Below are 18715 nucleotides of genomic sequence, written 5' to 3'. Positions count from 1 at the left end.
AATTCTTCCTTAATGGAAATAACCACTCACTTGAAGTTCGCATTTAAAAGATCGGCAGTTGATGTTTTGAACACGATGTGGCTACTGACTGACATTTCCAATGCAGAATGTGTCTCCCTGGATAATCACTAGTAACCAGACTGTTGCTTGCTGTTAGCAGAATTTATTTATCTTTTCAATTGTTAATAAAATAACTCAGATTACACAGCAGCAAATACTTTAAGTGCTAAATCAGTTAAAAAAAAAAAAAAGAAAAATCTTACTTTCTTAGAAGATAAAGGTTTAGAAGCCAAGGAAAATCCATCCAAAATTTTGCCAACGTAGCGAAGCTCTTTCTCTGATTCTACAAAATGATGTCATTTGATTAATTCCAGAGGCAGAGAAACTTAGAATAAGACAAAAGACCTCAGTTTTTTATCTCCGAGAATATAAACACTACATGTCATAGTTGCAATCAGTAAAAGGGAGGAAAGAATGGCACGTAAAGCCCTCACACCTCTGTTGACTCAGTGACTGGCAGCCCAGACCACACCGCTGAAAAGGCTGTCCAGGTTAACAATGGCACCTCAACATCGTTATTTAGAAAAAGTACGTACGGTCCTATGCTAAGGGGCACCAAAGAATATACTCTGTAGAGTAAAAGATCTCAAGTAAAACCATCAAGAGAACAAGTATGGATAAAAATAACTTTGAAATAGTCATTTCTAAAACTAGGTGAAGAACCATGGGGACATGACCTCCCAATTTCTGTAGCAACCATCCAAGTAAGGCACAAAAGGCAATACAACCAGGTCAGCCTGTAATCTAACTGTGGGACCAATTAAAAGGTGCTTTTGTCTTTTTCTCAACTGAAATTCTAACAAGAGATAAAAGATCAGATCACTAATTCAGGATATGACTAATGCCCTCTAACTTGCAGCCAGGGATGATCTATTGGTTGTGGAGACAACCCCTTTGATTCTCAAGGATTTTCTGCACATAGAGGTTATGTCGAAAATCCATATGCATGAACTGCATTTTCTGTTGCCAAAAGCCCATGCTACATGACCACCAGTACTTAACACAAACTTGGTGTTGAACCCTGAAGCAGGCACGGCTGCCCGCAGGGCAGGTGGCACTGAGGTTTTCAGCCGCTTATAATGCAGCACTGCCCTGTAACTACCCTCCCCACAATCTCATTCTTTGCACTTCAACTGACGTAGAACTTTTGGACCAGCTTCTGGAAGTCCCTAAAATTCTGTAGGGTAATATAGGATTAAATTACATTCTTCGAATTTTGTATTCTTTTAAAACCCAGCAATCTGGGACTTCCCTGGTGGCACAGTGGTTAAGAATCCGCCTGCCAATGCAGGGGACACGGGTTTGATCCCTGGTCTGAGGATCCCACATGCTGCAGAGCAACTAAGCCCGTGCGCCACAACTACTGAAGCCTGCGAGCTCTATGGTCCGCGTGCCACAACTACTGAAGCCCTCACCCCTACAGCCTGTGCTCCGCAACAAGAGAAGCCACTGCAATGGGAAGCCCGCGCACTGCAATGAAGAGTAGCCCCCGCTCACCGCAACTAGAGAAAGCCTGCAGGCAGCAACGAAGACCCAGCGCAGCCAAAACTAAATAAATAAATTTATTTTTTAAAAAACCCCAGCAATTTCACCTTTATGAAGAAATAAACAAATGTCTACAAAGAGAGAGCCATGAGAATACTATAGCCCTACTTATCATGGAAAAAAAAACAAGAACAATTTAAAAATCAGCCGTGGAGACTGACTACGTATAGATCCACTCAGTGAAAAACCGTAAGGTCAAAACTATAGATGTTGTGACCCTAAGGGTAGGAGAGGGAACTGTGGCAGAGAGGCCGTGAGCAGAGGGTGGGGACCTCAGAGGGAGGCACCAACCCAGGCTTGATGTGGGAAGGCTGGGATTAATCAGCCAGGGCAAAGGTGTTATACAAAGGAAAAGCCAAAGATGTGGCTGAGAAGGCAGATTTAAATATGTATATTTATTATAGGTTAGTAATTATTATAAATTAATACATTATATTAATGTTAGTAATATAGTATGTGTGTTAATATGTTGATATAGTTAATGTAATAACATGTTAATATAATCTATAATATTAATTAATATAACGTTAATTTAATATAATATTATATATCTTCTTTTAAGTTATAAAAACAATACACAGTCTTAGTAGAAAAATCTGAAAATATAGGTGAGCAAAAGGAAGAAAATAAAAGTAGCCTAGTTTCCACCCAGAGATAACATCTACTAACGTCTGGGTGCACACCCGCCCAGCACCTCGTGTAAAACCCTGGGTTCTTTTCGTGGCGATGGTGACAGAGGCCGCTCACACTTGCAGAGTGCTTGCTGTGTGCCAGGCACGTTCTAAGCCCTTTACGCACGTTAAATTTCCGTGGGATAGGTAAGCCATTGCCGTGCCCATTGCCCAGGCAAGGACGCTGAGGCATAGAGAGGTTGAAGAGCCTGCCTAAAGTCACAGCTGATAAATGAGGAGAGCCAGGATGGGAGCCCAGGGAATCTCTCTTCACAGTCTGTGCTCACAGCCATTAAGCAAACTAAAGACTGTTTCTCACCCGCTTTTTTCTCTTCTAGAAATGTAAAATTGGCATCATTTTGGGGAGTGATGCTTAGATTATTTAGATGTATTTTATAAGAGTTAGATCAAACTTGATCTGACTATAGCTAAAAACATCTAAATAGATTATTTTATCTGAACTCTCACCTCCTTACTTTAAGTGGTTGTTACAGTAGGTGCCATTTATTCAGTCTTTGAGGCAGGTACTATGCCAAACCTGTGATGCCATTTAATCCTCACAATGACCCCCAGAGTGGATTTTATCCTCACTTTACAAGTGACGCCCAGAGAGGCTACAAGCCTTGCCCATGGTCATGAAGCTGGGTAGTAGAGAGCTGGGATTCGAATCTGGGTCTGATTGAGAACTAAGATTGAAATCCAGGTCTGACTGAATCAAAATCACATGCCATTAATACCTACTGACTCCTTCCTATATCTTTTCTGGAAAGAAAAACTGAAATCCTACTTAGAACCACAGAATCTGAATCACTATAAGACTCTGTTGAAATTCCAGGTGTGTCAAGAGATGTTCATCTCCTAGCTCAACAAGAGCCCCTTAGGAACCAGATAAGTTTAAGTGATGAGATGAGCTGGGCACCAATCTCCATTTTGCAGCAGGCTCTCTGTGTACCTACCACCTGGTCCCCATGCCTGACCTCCTGACCTGCTGCCTCAGTTGACCTCCTTTGGCTACCTGCCCAGTTCCTTGAGCTGGGAGTGCGTCCCTCTGACCCACTGTCAGCTCTGACCTGCAACACGAGCAAGCACGTGTCCACACACTTGCTCCTTCCCTGATTCCAGGCCCCTCCCTCCTCCCCACTTGACTCTGTCTTGACAGTTGGCTTTGGCCTTGAACTGGTCTAAATCCCACTTCCGTCTTACTTCCCACAACAGGACTCTCTTATCCCCACTTGTTCCTCGCTCTGCATCTTTGACCAACAACTCCCTGCTCCACGGAGGCTAATGTCCCAACACTTGGTCTACCATCGGTTGCGGGTCCATGGAATTACCTTTCTGATTTTTATATTGCCTGGGTGCTGTCCAGCCATACAGTCCGTCTCCAGGCTCCTCATCCTTCAAAATGGTATCATACTTGGATAGAGTTTCCGTGGCATAGATATCATCGTCTTCCTCTTCCAGGGCACCTACACCAAAAGCCTTCAAAAGCAGGATTTCACACTGAGCCATTATAGGTGTTAGCATATGCCTGCCTGCACTGAAGGATAAGGCTACTATAAGGATGTGACTGATCAGACCACATTAGCACTTCAAGATCACCAAGAGAGAAGCGAATGGGAGCCCCAGATTAACACAAGTATCCAAGTCTTTTGGAAAACAATGACCAGAAGTGAATGTCATGCCTCCAGCACTGCAGCTGTCCTCCAGACTCAGCAGCAGCCACGGGTCTGGGTCTTAGTGCAGGAAGAGGAGTGGAGAAGACACCCAAGCAGCAGTGCAGGGGGAGAAATGGGGCCTCCAAAAGGAGAAAGGCAGAATGTTCATCTACTGAACAACACGGTCTGGTGCCAGCGCCGGTGACCAGGGTCTGAAGACCGCCGCTACTCTAACGGCTGCTAGAAGAACTCCTAATCTTTGTGGGAAATGGCGAAGAACAAATATCACTTTTTGTTAAAAGGATTGGAAAAAAAAACATGTGAAGGAAAGAAAAGGTACAAATGAAATGACAAAGTAACCATCCTCTGAACTTATTTTAGGAAAGAGACTCTGAATCAATTTGAGAAGACAGGCAATCAGGAAAAGCTCTCCATCTCCTCAAAGGTAAAAAGCAAGTCTTTTTACCAAGGCCCCTTGGTAAAAAGTGAAACTTACACCCAGGTTCTTGACTTAGGGCTTGCAGCACTAGGAAAGAGTTGGAGAGGTAGTACAACTTGGACCTGAACTTGGAAAGGCAGATTGTAATTCAACTATTAAATAAATCAAAGAGGTGAGTGTGGTTTTCTGCTCAGCCCCGCAGGGGTGTGGGAAAGCAGTCTTCACTCCTCACACACAAACTCCACCGGGCACATTAGGTCACAGGGTCTCAGGAACACATATTCAAATTAGGACGGTGTGCTTTACATGTCTTCAGACAAGCTCCTAAGGACAATACAACCACTTTAAGGTCTTCATTTAGTCAACGAATAATGAGTGCTTACTATGGGGCTAATATAATACAGCAAGAATTCTCATTTGTCAATGGTTCCCTGTTTATAAAACAGAAACACTTTTACCTGGCCTGAAATTCCCAATTTTCTTCCTTTATTCACTCCAACATCTCCAAGAAGATTGTTGGCACCCTCGGGTCCACCACTAAAGAGACTAACGTGTTCTCTTGAAGTTCCAAACAGTGCTTGGTGGGGATCCAGGCCCTTGTAAGCCAGTCCATGTACATTATCTTTAGGTGTGAAATCCACAGGTGTGACATCTTTGGGTGCAAAGGTCACATTTTCTGGCAAGTAGTCATCATCTTCATCCTATTTTCAGTGTTTCAAAATGGAATGAAGGTGAGTCACTGCCTGGGGTAAAGCCTGTAAAATACTATTTTCAAATGCAGTGATTAATTCCAAACAGAACAATTATCATACTTTCGTTTCCACTATTACAAATGACTAAATCAAGTCCCTGAACAAATGATACTAACACGAACAACTTCATTTTTTTAAACCTTTTTTTAACTGAAGTATAGTTGATTTACAATGTTGTGTTAATTTCAGGTGCACAGCAAAATGATTCAGTTTTATATATATATTCTTTTTCAGATTCTTTTCCATTGTAGGTTATTTCAAGATATTGAATATAGTTCCCTGTGCTATACAGTAGGTCCTTGTTGTTTACCTATTTTATATATGGTAGTATGTATATGTTAATCTCAAAGTCCCAATTTATCTCTCCCCCTTGGCCCCCACTGCTATCCCCTTTGCTAACCATAAGTTTGTTTTCTAGTTTGTGAGCCTATGTCTGACAAACAACTCCATATTAAGAATCTGAACAGACTTGGGACATCTATGGGGCTGGCATGTTGCTAAATACATCTGACATAATGAGGACATTTTTAGGGTATGGGTATTTCCCTATAATGTGATCTGACTGATTTCTAAAATTTTCCAAACCTAAATTTCACGCTCATAGAGTAACAGGTGCTACTGGGCCAAACTGAAGGTCAATCATCCCATACAATACCTCAGATCCTTCAGAGCCTCCAGGGGGTAATGCGCAGCCATAGATTTTTACTCCAGGATCTATAAAAGAGATTTCAAATGCATTAGTCAGAGGTGACTAAAATTATAGGAACCTGATTCACTGACACTCTTCCGCGGTAGACGGCTGAGCCTGTAAAAGACGCTACAGCTTTAGAGTCGGACACTGACCACTCAGGGATTGTTTTCCACCAGCCCCTGCCCCACCTGCACTCTGGCAATGATGCACATGGTGAGTAACCACTACTGCCCAGAACCACTGAGAACCTGAGAGAAAGTACTGCTGCCTCCAAGAGTTCACAGTCTGGCTGGGGAGACCAAGCGACAGGAACAATAGAAAATAATCACGTTAAGCTATAACACAGTTTTGGCAAAAGTAGGAACAAGAACTTTCATATGCTGCTGGTGGGAAGGTAAACTAGTACAATCCTTCCAGAAAGTTATGGTAAGTTACACACAAAAAAACCTTAAAATACGTGCACACCGCTTGACCCAGCAATCTTACTTCTAGAAACACGTAGTCATCAAAAAGTCTGCTGTAGAGTTAATGACAATCAGTACACGTACCAGATTTCTGTCGGCGTGGTCTTCTCTTTACTCGAGGACCAATTCCTTGTCCTTCTTTCCAACCCATTTTTCTTAGCAATTCAAAACCAACAGATAACCTAGGATATCAAGGCATTGAAAATGAACTTCTTTTTAAAACACTAACGAACAGTAGGAAATAAGCAGCTCATGTACCTGTCATGCCTCAGCCCTTTCCCCCATCCCTATTAGAACTGCATGGCCCTGCTGTTCCCACCACAGCTGACTGGACCTGGGGAAGCTGATCAGATGCCCCCTCTCCCAGGCCTTTGCGATGGGCACATAGATGCCAAGCATGTGGCCTGGGAAACCATGATGGTCTGAGGCTGCCACAACAGGCCACATACCCAGGAGCAGAACAAAGAAGTATGCAGAAAGAGGGCAGAATGAGGAGAGAGCCCTTAAGGCTTGTGAGGCAGGGGGTGGGAGGGAAGTCACCCCAGTTCCTAATAGCTCTCCAGCTGCCATGAGCCCCACTAACACAGCTAGTGCCTGGAGCTCTAGAGCACTCCATGTGGTAACAGCGCAAGGTCCTTTTGGCAAAACCCCCTTTTGTACTCAAGCTAGGCTGAAAGGGCTTCTCCTACTTGCAACCAAACTATCCCTAAGTAAGATCATCACACACATGCAAGGCAGTGATGCCAAGATCAGAAAAGTCAGAATCAAACTCTTCTTACTTTGCTGGTGTTATGAGGTCGTCAAGCAAAGTGGCGCCAGGAATAGGGGCAGTAGCTGCTGCTAACTGCCTGGCCTTTTCTCGTATTCGATCTTTGGCTTTAGAAGCAAAATCATCTGTGGTAACAATCGCTTTAGGTGCTATCCCAAATTCACTAAGATCCTTAAAAAAAAAAAAAAAATCAAACAGAATTACTTACATTATTTGGAAAGTGATTAAACATGATACATTACACAGCTCTATTACTTTAAAAAAAAAAAAGTTAAAACTATGATTGAGTTAGGGATCAGCAGAGCAGCTGATTTACGCCCTGACTTTGCATAAGCTAAGGCCAGTGCCCAAGGACAGGGGCATGACAGTGGCCACTCAGCGAAGCCACAACAGGCACTGCCAAGCTAGGAAAACAGGAAGTAAGTGCTCTGTTCTTTGTTCTTCTTGGACAGTACCTCAAAGGTCAGTGTGAAGGCGGAAAAGGTCTTGGAGGCACAGTCAGCAAGCATTCGGGAGCACCTCTGTGCCAGGCTTAGAGTTAAGTAACATCCGCTCCCTGTCCAGCAGCCACAGACCCTTCCGCTCTCCCCACGGAGCCCTGATGCTGTCCAGGCACTGGCCTGGCTCTGCGCCACCATGCCCTTCAGGAGTGATGTCCCTCGTGGGGGATGTGTTGGGGCAGGGGAGGGTTAGGGAGTGGGGTTCACATCTTGTCTAAGCCAGTCATTCTGATCCCATTTTCCTCACCAGGGACTGCTTTAAGAATGAGCTTGTAGAACAATTCACTGGAGCCGATGTGAGGGAAAATCCACCAAATGGCTTCTCTGCTCTCAAGGAAAGATTCCAAGAAGAAAGTCCTCCTCCCCACTGGATAATGTCATCCCAGATGTGCCACCTGGAACTACTGTGGCCACCTTGCAACAGTGAGGTGAGGTCATGGAAGGACAAGCTGACGTGCAGAAGCTACCTGAGAGCCTGGGGCCTTGCTGACATCTGGACTTCTTGTTCCATGAGATATGTTTCCTCATAGATTCTGCTAGTCAAACAGGAAGGGGACCACCCCTTGCCACTTACCTGCAGCCTAAAACATGCTCAGGTAAGTATTTTACTTAATCTTTATCACAAATGAACCCATGACTAGGTTTTTTAAGGTAAGAGAGGCTTAATTTTACCAGAAAATGTAGCCCAGGCTGCAGGCCAGTAGCACCACTTTAGAAACCCCACACCGTTTACCCGTAAGAAGCGGCGGTCATGGTCACTTTAATGAGGTGCCCAGATACCTGCACAGGGCTTCCTTTCACTCCTTTCTCTAGTCTAGTCACTCACTCCTCCTTAAACTGCAGTGCACGTAAGAGTCACTGTGACTTAGAGAATGAACTTATGATTACCAAGGGGGAAGGGGAGGGGGAAGGATAGATTGAGAGTTTGGGATTGACGTGTACACACTGCTATATTTAAAAGAGATAACCAACAAGGACCTACTGTATAGCACAGGGAACGCTACCTAATATTCTGTAGTAACCTAAATAGGAAAAGAACTTGAAAAAGAATAGATACACATATATGTATAACTGAATCACTTTGTTGTACACCTGAAACTAACACAACACAACATTGTTAATCAACTATACTCCAATATAAAATTTAAAAAAAGTTTTAATTATGCTGGAATATTCTTTTTAAAAAAAGAGTCACCATGGAAGGCTGTGGACTCAGCTTGACAGACACTGCACTTTTGGGGCAGTTGGGGCTTTTTCAAGTAAATTTGCCCGTATATGACCTTCCCCTTACACTCTTTTTTTTTGGCTGTGTTGGGTCTTCGTTGCTGTGCGCAGGCTTTCTCTAGTTGTGGTGAACGGGGGCTACTCTTCGTTGCAGTATGCGGGCTTCTCATTGCGGTGGCTTCTCTTGTTGCAGAGCATGGGCTCTAGGCGCACAGGCTTCAGTAGTTGTGGCACATGGGCTCAGCCGTTGCGACTCACGGGCTCTAGAGCATAGGCTCAGTAGTGGTGGCACACGGACTTAGTTGCTCTGCAGCATGTGGGATCTTCCTGGACCAGGGCTCGAACCTGTGTCCCCTGCATTGGCAGGGGGATTCTTAACCACTGCGCCACCCTTACACTCTTGACTTTAGAAATTGGCACCAGCCAGTTAAGGCACTATGCCAATGAACAAGAATTCACTGATGTACAGGGCACTATGGAGTCCAAATACCAAAATGATAGTCTTACAAACAAAGAGGAAATCGTACACTGAACTTTGTGGGGAGAGAGAAGGTGCTACAGCAACCAATCACCCACATCCCACCGGCTAGCTGGCAGCTAAAGTTCTGCACACCCACCTCTTCATCCATAAAATCTTCGGGACCAAAAACAGATTTGTCTGCTCTGTTCTGTCGTGAAGACACAAAGGAAGAGGGTGTCCATCCTTGAAAGAAAAGCGTTTAGAACATTACAATCCCAGATGGTATTTTGGTTTATAACTAAATAATTAAGTAACACATGCGGACCTGAAACCTCCAATAACTACAAACTCTTAGCTACTTCTCATCTCACTGCTCACATAGACACAATTAGTCCACACAAACTTCTTATTAACCCCCAAACGCCCTGTTGTCAGAACTTAGTGGATACAGTAGGGTTTCCCCATAAGAATTTGCAACCAAGAGAAATAAAACGATACATTGAAAGTTAAACTGTGAAAGGAACACAAGCAGATCTCAGCAAAAAGATGCAAGGTCACCTTATAAGGCAGGACCACTCTGAGACCACCAGGACAGCAATATACACCAACATACTAACATATCAAAGAAACAGTATGTCAGGGTGCATTAGTCAGCCATGAAAGGATTCAACCTGGCTAGTCTAAGGGCAGGCGATGACCATACTAGGCCCCCAATTCCATCAAATACCTGAGTCCTATAACTAACACTCTTGTTCCCCACCCACGGTAACCAAGCATGTGCTGTGGAGAAAATGCCCCAGAGGTCAAATGTATCTGTAACCCTCTAAGATACACTTTTTTAGTTTTCTCTAAGAGTGGCACACCTCCTTCTGACTTCCAACCAGAGTCTTGGGGAGCTGAGGAGTATGGGGCAGACCTATTCTTGGTAGGTGGGTAGAGCAGCCTTGTAGGCCAACTTGGGAGAAACCCCAGGACAGTGAAGACCAGCTCTTCCAGGCGATACCCTGGCCCAGCACTTTCCTCCACTTTGGATATCTATGGTCTTTGCCCTGTATCTGCACAGGACCTGAATCTGTCACTCTTAATGGTAAAGAGATATTCCAGTGTGTTAACATATCACAGTCTACTTGTGATGACTAATCATTTGAGCTGGTCTTACTTTTCAATTATAATATACAGCACAGCCATAATTATAACAACCAGCAATGTATTCGTGTACTTCTTTCTTCACAAACTCTACTGCCATTTTTAACATTTTAATAAGTGCGCTACTTTAATAGTGCCTTAGTTACCTTACTTTGCTTTTCTTAATAATAAGGCTGAATATTCCACGTAGCATTTCTATCTCCTCTGGAGTAAACTGTTCAAATACTCTGATCATTTGCTCATTGAACTGATCTTTATACATTCTGGATAGTGAACTTTAACCATCTTATTTACCCCAATTATTTTTCTTACATGCCTTCCCCCACCCCTTTCTTGTATTGTTTTTCATCTTTATTTTACTACCGTCATTTTTTCTTAGATTTATTTATTATTTTTATTTATTTATTTTTGGCTGCATTGGGTGTTAGTTTCCGCATGTGGGATCTTTCGTTGTGGCGCGTGGGCTTCTCTCTAGTTGTGGCGCATGGACTCCAGGGCATGTGGGCTCTGTAGTTGTGGTATGCGGCCTTAGTTGCCCCACGGCATGTGGGATCTTAGCTTCCTGACCAGGGATCGAACCCGCGTCCCCCTGCATTGTAAGGCGGATTCTTTACCACTGGACCACTAGAGAAGTCCCTACTATCATTGTTATGTATGAGTTACTTTTAAAAATATATACGAAAGATCTGGCTCATCTTGCTCTTAATAACTGCTATGTGAGTTAATCAGTCTTCTTCATTCGTATTTGATGTACATAAGCCATTTTCTTCCAGTTTCTGTGTTAAAATGTTTTTTAAAAACATACATTACTTTTTTTTTTTTTGCTGTGCTGTGCAGCATGCGGGATCTTAGTTCCTCGGCCAGGGATTGAACCCGTGCCCCCTGCAGTGGAAGCCTGCCAGGGAATTCCCAACATATATTATTTTAAACAATACAGAATTTATTATACTGCATAATGTGAAAAATTTGACTGACTTTTCTCCAGGTGGAGAACATGTACTGACAAGTGATGCTGTGGAAACCAGTGTTGGGACCTGCAGGGTCCTCAGCCACAAAACAGCTGGGACACCTGCCCTCCTTAGGCCCTGAGTGAATCTGTGTGAGAGCACTGAGTGTGTGGCAAGATACAGTATAACACAGAAGTCCTTATTATCATTTAATCATTTGGTTATGACTTATCTATTTTTTTTCTTTAAAGTCAAAGAAAACTCTCTCACCTTCAAGTTATAATCAGTGAACAACACATAAGTTGTCTCTGGAAACATTGCAAACATTCAAAGAACACAAAAGACTACAGTGTATGTACTAAAATGTTTTTTAAAGTTTTTCTAAAAGGGAGAGGTGAGGGAGAGGAGCAAAATTCCTACGGTATTTCAATCATTTGCTTTAGCGATATAGTAGCTACAAGTAGGAAAATCCTACCTTCTTTTGAACCAACGGTGTTGAAGTAACCAGCAGAGAAACCTCCACTGAAGGCTCCATGAAATCGTTTATACCTTCCTTTTTCGTCTCTGACAGTCTGATCCTGAAGAGGAATTGGTTTCTTTGGTCTCTCGCCTGAAAAAATAATATTTTGAATGGGACAGAAGGTGATGGTGGGTTAGAGAGGATTTAAGGAAAAGAACATTTCTTTAACATAATGCATTGTTCACTTCTTGTAACTTCAAATATAACAAGTTTAATTAAGTTGCTATTCCTAGACCTTAGTAGCTGACGTAGTTTAGAAAACAGTATCTCTTGTTTATATTAGAAATGTTTTAGCAAAAATGGCCTGCTTTTCCCACTAAATTCCATTATGAAAACTGAATTATTGGGCGAAGGGTTCAGAGATGGAGGTGAAATCTGCTGGCAGTAAAGTAGGCAAGCTGCTGGGGTGGCACATGGTGTGCAGAGGTTTACGGCAAGGGACACACTTCTATATCTCTTCTAGAAACTCACAGCATCCCCGACTCCAGAATTTTTCCATTGGCATTGCCCATCTTCCCCAAATCTTGAGTTTCCTTATTTCTGGGACTCTCCTGATGTCATAATTACTGTTCTTTAAGCTTATTCCTTTACTTACTTGGCTGAAAAGGGCTGGGGTGCTAAATAACACCAGTGAAAAGGAACTTAGAATTTCCTAAAAATTTCCTTAGGTTTCAAGTTTCATGACACAAATTACTGCCTAATTTTATCAGTTCTAATTAAAACTTCTGAATCTATTTAAAACAAAAAGTAACCATCAAGTTATTTTCAAACATTCACTACTGAAAGCAAGTTAGACAGTAGTTAAGCGCTTGGGGTTGAGAGTCACGGCACTCTGGATTTTAAAGCTAAGCCCACCTTTACTAGCACTTTGGTCACCTTTACTAGGGACTATGGTCCTCTTAGCCTCTCTGTGCCTCAATTTCCTCATCTGTAAAATGGAACATTAATAGTAATATCTATTTTATAGAGTTGTTATGCAAATTGGATCAGATAATGCCTGTAAAGTGCTTAACAAAAAGAGGGACCCACAATAAACATATTTAAAGTACTAGCTGCTCTTTTTTTAATTTTATTTATGTATTTTTTTAATTTTTTTTTTTGGCTGCATAGGGTCTTAGTTGCAGCACACGAGGATCGTCGTTGCGGCATGTGGGGTCTTTTGTTGAGGCACATAGGCTTCTCTCTAGTTGTGGCGTGTGGGTTTTCTCTTCTCTAGTTGTGGCACAGGGCTCCAGGGTGCGTGGACTCTGTAGTTTGCGGCACACGGGCTCTCTCGTTGAGGCGCACGAGCTCAGTAGCTGTGGCGCTCGGGCTTAGTTGTCCCGCGGCATGTGGGATCTTAGTTCCCTGACCAGGGATTGAACCTGCGTTCCCTGAATTGTAAGGCGGATTCTTTACCACTGGGCCACCAGGGAAGTCCCCTAGCTGCTATTGCTGTTATAGTAATAGTAGTACATACAGTAGGTAAGATGTATCCTAAAGCCCATGTATACCTGTTACTTCAATAATTAAGCCAGTTACTACTTCTGGATAGTGCAACAAAAAGTAAAGAAATGTCTAGCCTCATAGTCCTAAATTCTTACTTGTAGCTTTCGGAGGCTTTAGGTCATTTCTAGAATATAACCCACAGCAGGGTAATTAAGAGGGTTCTGAAGAAGGGAGATCCAGGTTCAAATCCCTCTACCCTCCTACTTGCTAGCTGTGTGATTATAGGCAAGTTTTTTGTCTCTCTAAGCCTCAGTCTCCACAACTATAAAATTAGGATAATAACCGAAGTCACCTTGTAGGATGGTGCCGAGGATTAAAAACCAGGAGAACTGAGCACAGTCCCTGGCCATAGCAAAGCTTGGTTAATATCACTACAATTTCATTTCATTCTAAAGAAGTGAATTACAACTCAGGTCCCACAGTCCAAGACTTTCACCATTTCTTAGAAAATACAGTACACATGCTCCTTTACTGCACGTGCACCTGGCACAATTCCTGGCTAAGGTGGAGTTCCTCAACCTCAGCACTATTGACAGTTTGTACTGGATAATTCTTAGTTGTCTTGTACAGTGGTTGGTAGCATCCCTAGCCTGTCACACTAGATGCCAGTAACGCCCCCATCCTGAAAAAGCATGACAACCAAAAATGTCTCCAGACATTGCCCAATGTCCCCTGGGGGGGGCAAGTTCATCCCTCGTTGAGAACCACTGGGTTAAGGGGAGAGATGACAGGTCCTGCCAATGTGAGGTTCTGTGCTTGCTCTGTTCTCCAGGTACTCCTGAGCTGAAAGGGGAGATAAGATCTGCAGACAACTAGGTAGAACCAGACAGCAGATGACGAGGGCCAAGCAGTGTGGGTGACCAGGTCCCACAGGGCTCCTGAGGAGGAGGCCCCGCCTCTAACCACAGCACAGGAAAACTCCAGGGAGGAAGTGGCATTTTAGCCAGGCCCTATTATAATTATTGTTACTAACAGTATTATCCCATTTATCATACCCTGATAAGGAGGCTCTGATTAAGTAAGTGCTCTAAGGTCCACAGCTAATAAGCACAAAGCTGAAATCAGATCTCAACTCTGCCTCCAAGTCAGGGACACAACCCATTCTGTCCTTTACTTGCTCCCCACCAGAAGTTTACTGAGGGCCTTTCCATGGAAGCAGCCCTGTTCTAGACGCTGGGTGTGGAAAACTGTGGAAAACTGAATACAACTCCGTCCCTGTTCCCAGGGCACTCCAAGCCCAGCAGAGACCTGCATGTATAGGAACTGTTCTGACAATGTTCAAGGTCCACAACATCAGAGTCACCCAGAGGCGTAAGCATCTGACAGCTGCACATAGGGACACAATTCCCCACAGAGGCATTAATTCCATCAGTAAACAGTAAACAGGTGGTGGAAAAGGGGAAGGTCAGATGTTTGAGAAAGTAGTCTAGTCTGACTGGAGGACAGGGAATGCACGGAAGATGGAACCAAAAGGGCAGATAGCGCAGTGGTCCTGGAACACAGTGCTGCAGGGTCTGTGGTATGTCCTGTGGGTGACTGGGAGCCACAGATAGTTTTAAGTGGGAGAGTCACAACATCAAGGAAGAAGAAAATGGTCCTAAATTAATCTGAGTGCAGGATGAGCAGGCGATGAGGAGAACTCTACAGCCAAGTGAATGTATCTAAGGGAAGATTAGATAAGCACTGAGGCACCTTCCTTCCAGGCCAGAGGGCCTATGTGTCTATGAGTCTGTGGGTAACAGATCAGCCACTCTCTTACCCAATAAAACTTTCTGTCAGGGCCAGCAACTTTAATTAAGTAATGGAGTCCCTCCTCTACCAATGTTTGTCTAACCTGTCACTAGAACTTCAAAGTAGGAGGTAAAAGTGATTATTGGTCTAGTATGTTATATTGTAAAATGTAGTCAGAGTGTGTTTTAACTTCAAAGTGCTTAGGAAACAGTGGATCAATCCTCAAAAACTCCTAGTACTGAGAAGTTAAAGGATAATTTTAGGCTGGGGGGGGGCTGGAAAAAAAGTCCGTTCTACTTCAAGAGCCTGGCTAGACCATTAGGCTTCATCACGGATTTTGTACACCATCAAAACAGGAAGAATTAGAAAAATATAGGTCAAATAGTTGATGACTTACAATATGTCACTTCACAAGGAAACAACTGTGAGACCAGAAATAGAGGAATGACACAAACTCCTGCTTGGCAGGGCTGTAATAACCTCCACCCATGCATGTTTAACCCTGTCCTCTTCCTGCATACCTAAATTCTAACCAGTTTTCAAGGGGTCCCATCCTGCCTTCTCAGGTTTCCCTGTTAGCTTGTATAGGTTATTTCCTCTCTACATCACATACTTTAGCACTTGTGAACCTCATACTTTTGTTCTCAACTAGATTTGAAACCCCTCAAATTAAGAATCTTTGTCAACCACTTCCTTGAGACTATGGGATGATGTGTTTGCTAATAAAGCTAATGTGAGCTTAGATTGTAGTAAAGAAACACACTCTAAAATGAAGGACATACTAATAACGGCCCCAGTCTACCCACACTCTGGTCCCATGCTTGAAGAAAGCTCCGACAAATTAGGGTTGAGGGGACTTGAAGCTTAATTTATTAGAAAACTGAGTGTGGTACAGAGATGTCTTAGAGGAAATGCAAGGGGTGTCTTTAAACACGTAAGAAGCTTTCAGGAGACTAGCATTTCTCTGTCTTCTGTAAGCAGACAGTAGGAACAGGGCCAGCATCTGGCAGAAGTTTCTAATGATTAGAACTGTTTGTAGAGCATAAGAGGGTAATCAGTGGCAACGTCTCAGAAGGACAACCAACCTGACACGATGTGGTCAGGGTAGGAAAAACGGAGAGTCTGCAAATAACTCCTAGCCCACCAAACTTCCTTTGTCTTTCCCACAGGGCTAGCACTGCCATCAGACCTTACTAGCCATCCAATACATACTTTACGAAACAAATCAAGTCATTAAGTGGATCAGATCAGAAACACAGGGGTGAATCTTGCTTCATCTTGCACTCACCCCCACATTCCACCAGCGAGTAGGGTCAGCTCTGCTTTCAAAGCACATCTCAACTCACCACTACTTAACCACCGCCACTATCATCGCCTGGCCTCTTTTTGCTCATCTCCCTGCTTCACTCCTGCCCACCTCCAACCCGCCTACCCTCAAAATCGAGGACAGAATAATCTGAAAAATATACATCCCTCCTTTGTGTAACCCCCTCCCCCATGACTCTTCTACACTTAGTATTAAAATCCAAACTCCCTGACCATACCAACTAAGACTCAACCCCCGCCTCCCTCTCTGCCATCATCTTCTACCAGCCTCCCCCTGGTGCTGTCTGCTCCACCCACATCAGTCCTGCCTGTCCCTCAATTTGCCAAACTGGCTCCGACTTCAGAGCCTTTGCACTTGCTGTTCGCTTCGCCTGAAATGCTCTCCCCCCAAATCTTCGTACGGTTGCTTCCTTTCTCTGTTTCAAGGCTGAGCTCAAACGTCCTCTCCTAGGAAAAACATTGCCTGACCACCGCTCTTCCCCTATCCCCGCTCTCACACGAGCCTGTTTATCATCCTTCTTCTTCCCATCCCTCCGGGCCTCCCATCCGTCCCTGCAAAACGTGAGCACCCCGCAAACACAGTGCACGCCTCTCTGGTCGCTGTTCCCAGAGCCCGTAGCAGGCGAGCCTTTCCCCCGGTGCCAGACAAGGTCTGGCACAGGGTTGTGCGTTTTTGCCCCGAATCCTGGACCCCCGGCCTGTTTTCCACAGGCCCCGGCGACGCATCTAGCCCGCACCTTCTTCCAGCAGCTCCAGGCCCGTCCCATAGCTGACCAAATCCTCGTCGCTGTCTCTATCCAGCGCCGCCATCCTGCTCCCTTCCGGGCCTCGCCCCCTCGCTACGGAGGCCTCAATGGGCAAAATGCCTTCCGCGCTTTAATCTCCGCGAACCGCAGTGAAGTTCTAAGCGCAGGTGGCGGAAAGTGCTCACCCCGCCCGGCAAGCCTCTCTCGGATCTGCGCCGGGTGGTTCTCAAACCCGTCCTGTGGGAGGCGGACCTCGGCAGGCGTTGTCTCGGAGGCTTTGGCTGCCACGACATCCCATCCTAGCTCCACCATGTGCCGGTCAGGAGGAGGCGCCTGGGAGAAGGTGGAAGGCACTCCGCTGTCGAGCTGCAGGGGTGGTTCTCCGCGAAGTCTGCCCACCCCACACCCCTCCCCAACCCGGTCCGTGCCCTTCCCCCACTTCCCCTGCCGGCAGACCCTGCTCCCCTCAGTCCTACCCCTGCCATCTGCGGGAACTTGCCTGTACTCCCAGATAGACACACGCACTCTGTGTATATCACCCTTAGGTTGATAAGTGGAGTCCCCTTCCAGACCTCTGAAAGGATTCAGACAGGGGAACCCTGATGCCCACGGTGACGGTAGCTTGGGACAACACTTGGTCAAGGAAGAAGAGATTAAAAGAAAAGGAGAAGGGAAGGGGGGGCCGTGGTGGGAACAGAGGAAAACAGGAATAAAGAGAAAAATTAAAAAGGAAAGAAATTTGAAAAGAGAACGAAGAAAAGGAGAAAGAAAATGCAAGCGGACAAGCAAAAGGCTGCTGTGAGGTGGGGTGAGGGACGCTGAGGGCTCCCTTACTGAAGCCAAAGAAACAAACATCTGTCCAATAGGGTGCTGTTATCCCACCGCAAACCTCCTTCTTACAGAAGAGAGAAACAAAGCCCGGGTCTGCAAAATGAGCGTCAAAAGTCTGTGTGAGTGAGAATCACTAGCATTTTGCTAGAATGTCCCTCCTACCCGTCCCCCAGGCCTCCTGAATCAGAATCTCTGGGATTGGGATTGTTTCTTGAGCACTCCAAGCACACTCTGGACTCAAAGCCTTTGCATTCACTGTTCCCGCTGCTTGGAATACTACAAGCATGATTCATTGCCTCACTTGCTTCAGGTCTCTGCTCAAAGGTTACCTACTCAGCGGAAACTTTTCTGACCCTATTTTAAAAACCAACCCCTATCACCCCCTACCCTACTATATATTTTCCACAACATTTGTCACCTTACATAATTTGATTTACCTATTTATATGTCTATCGTCTTTCTCTCCCAATGGAATGGAATGTAAGCTCCCCTTGGAATGTAAGCTCCAAGAAGACAGATTTGACCCAGTTTTTCTTTCTTCCTTTGCTGTATCCTCAGAGCTTGGAACAGTGCTTGGAAGGTAGTAAGTGCTCAATAAATAATTTGAAGAAAAGAATGAAGAACTAATTAAATAAGTCATGGTACATGACTTTAACAAAAACAATTATTTTAGGGACTTCCCTGGTGGTCCAGTGGTAAAGAATCCATCCGCCTTCCAATGCAGGGGACGCGGGTTCGATCCCTGGTCGG

General features: G+C 44.5%; 1 protein-coding gene across 2 annotated transcripts in view; it reads right to left on the bottom strand.

The window, feature by feature from the left end:
• GPATCH1 (G-patch domain containing 1) overlaps positions 1–17210 on the bottom strand; it is a 44464-nt gene extending 27254 nt beyond the window's left edge. For both annotated transcript variants that reach the window (XM_029213119.1, XM_029213127.1), the window contains exons 1-9: positions 17126–17210; positions 11799–11933; positions 9388–9473; positions 7057–7217; positions 6362–6459; positions 5778–5836; positions 4829–5071; positions 3608–3755; positions 264–343 (exon numbers count right to left, since the gene is read on the bottom strand). In XM_029213119.1, coding sequence (XP_029068952.1) covers positions 264–343; positions 3608–3755; positions 4829–5071; positions 5778–5836; positions 6362–6459; positions 7057–7217; positions 9388–9473; positions 11799–11933; positions 17126–17198 — 1083 coding nt within the window. In that variant the 5' untranslated portion in view covers positions 17199–17210. The remainder of the gene's footprint in view (positions 1–263; positions 344–3607; positions 3756–4828; positions 5072–5777; positions 5837–6361; positions 6460–7056; positions 7218–9387; positions 9474–11798; positions 11934–17125) is intronic.
• Positions 17211–18715: the final 1505 nt, after the last annotated feature.

Source organism: Monodon monoceros, unplaced genomic scaffold, assembly GCF_005190385.1.
Source record: "Monodon monoceros isolate NGI ecotype Baffin Bay Population unplaced genomic scaffold, NGI_Narwhal_1 Super_Scaffold_10, whole genome shotgun sequence".
Classification (NCBI taxonomy): domain Eukaryota; kingdom Metazoa; phylum Chordata; class Mammalia; order Artiodactyla; family Monodontidae; genus Monodon; species Monodon monoceros.
Note: the sequence above shows the minus strand (reverse complement) of the source record. Positions and strands in the feature narration are given on the sequence as shown.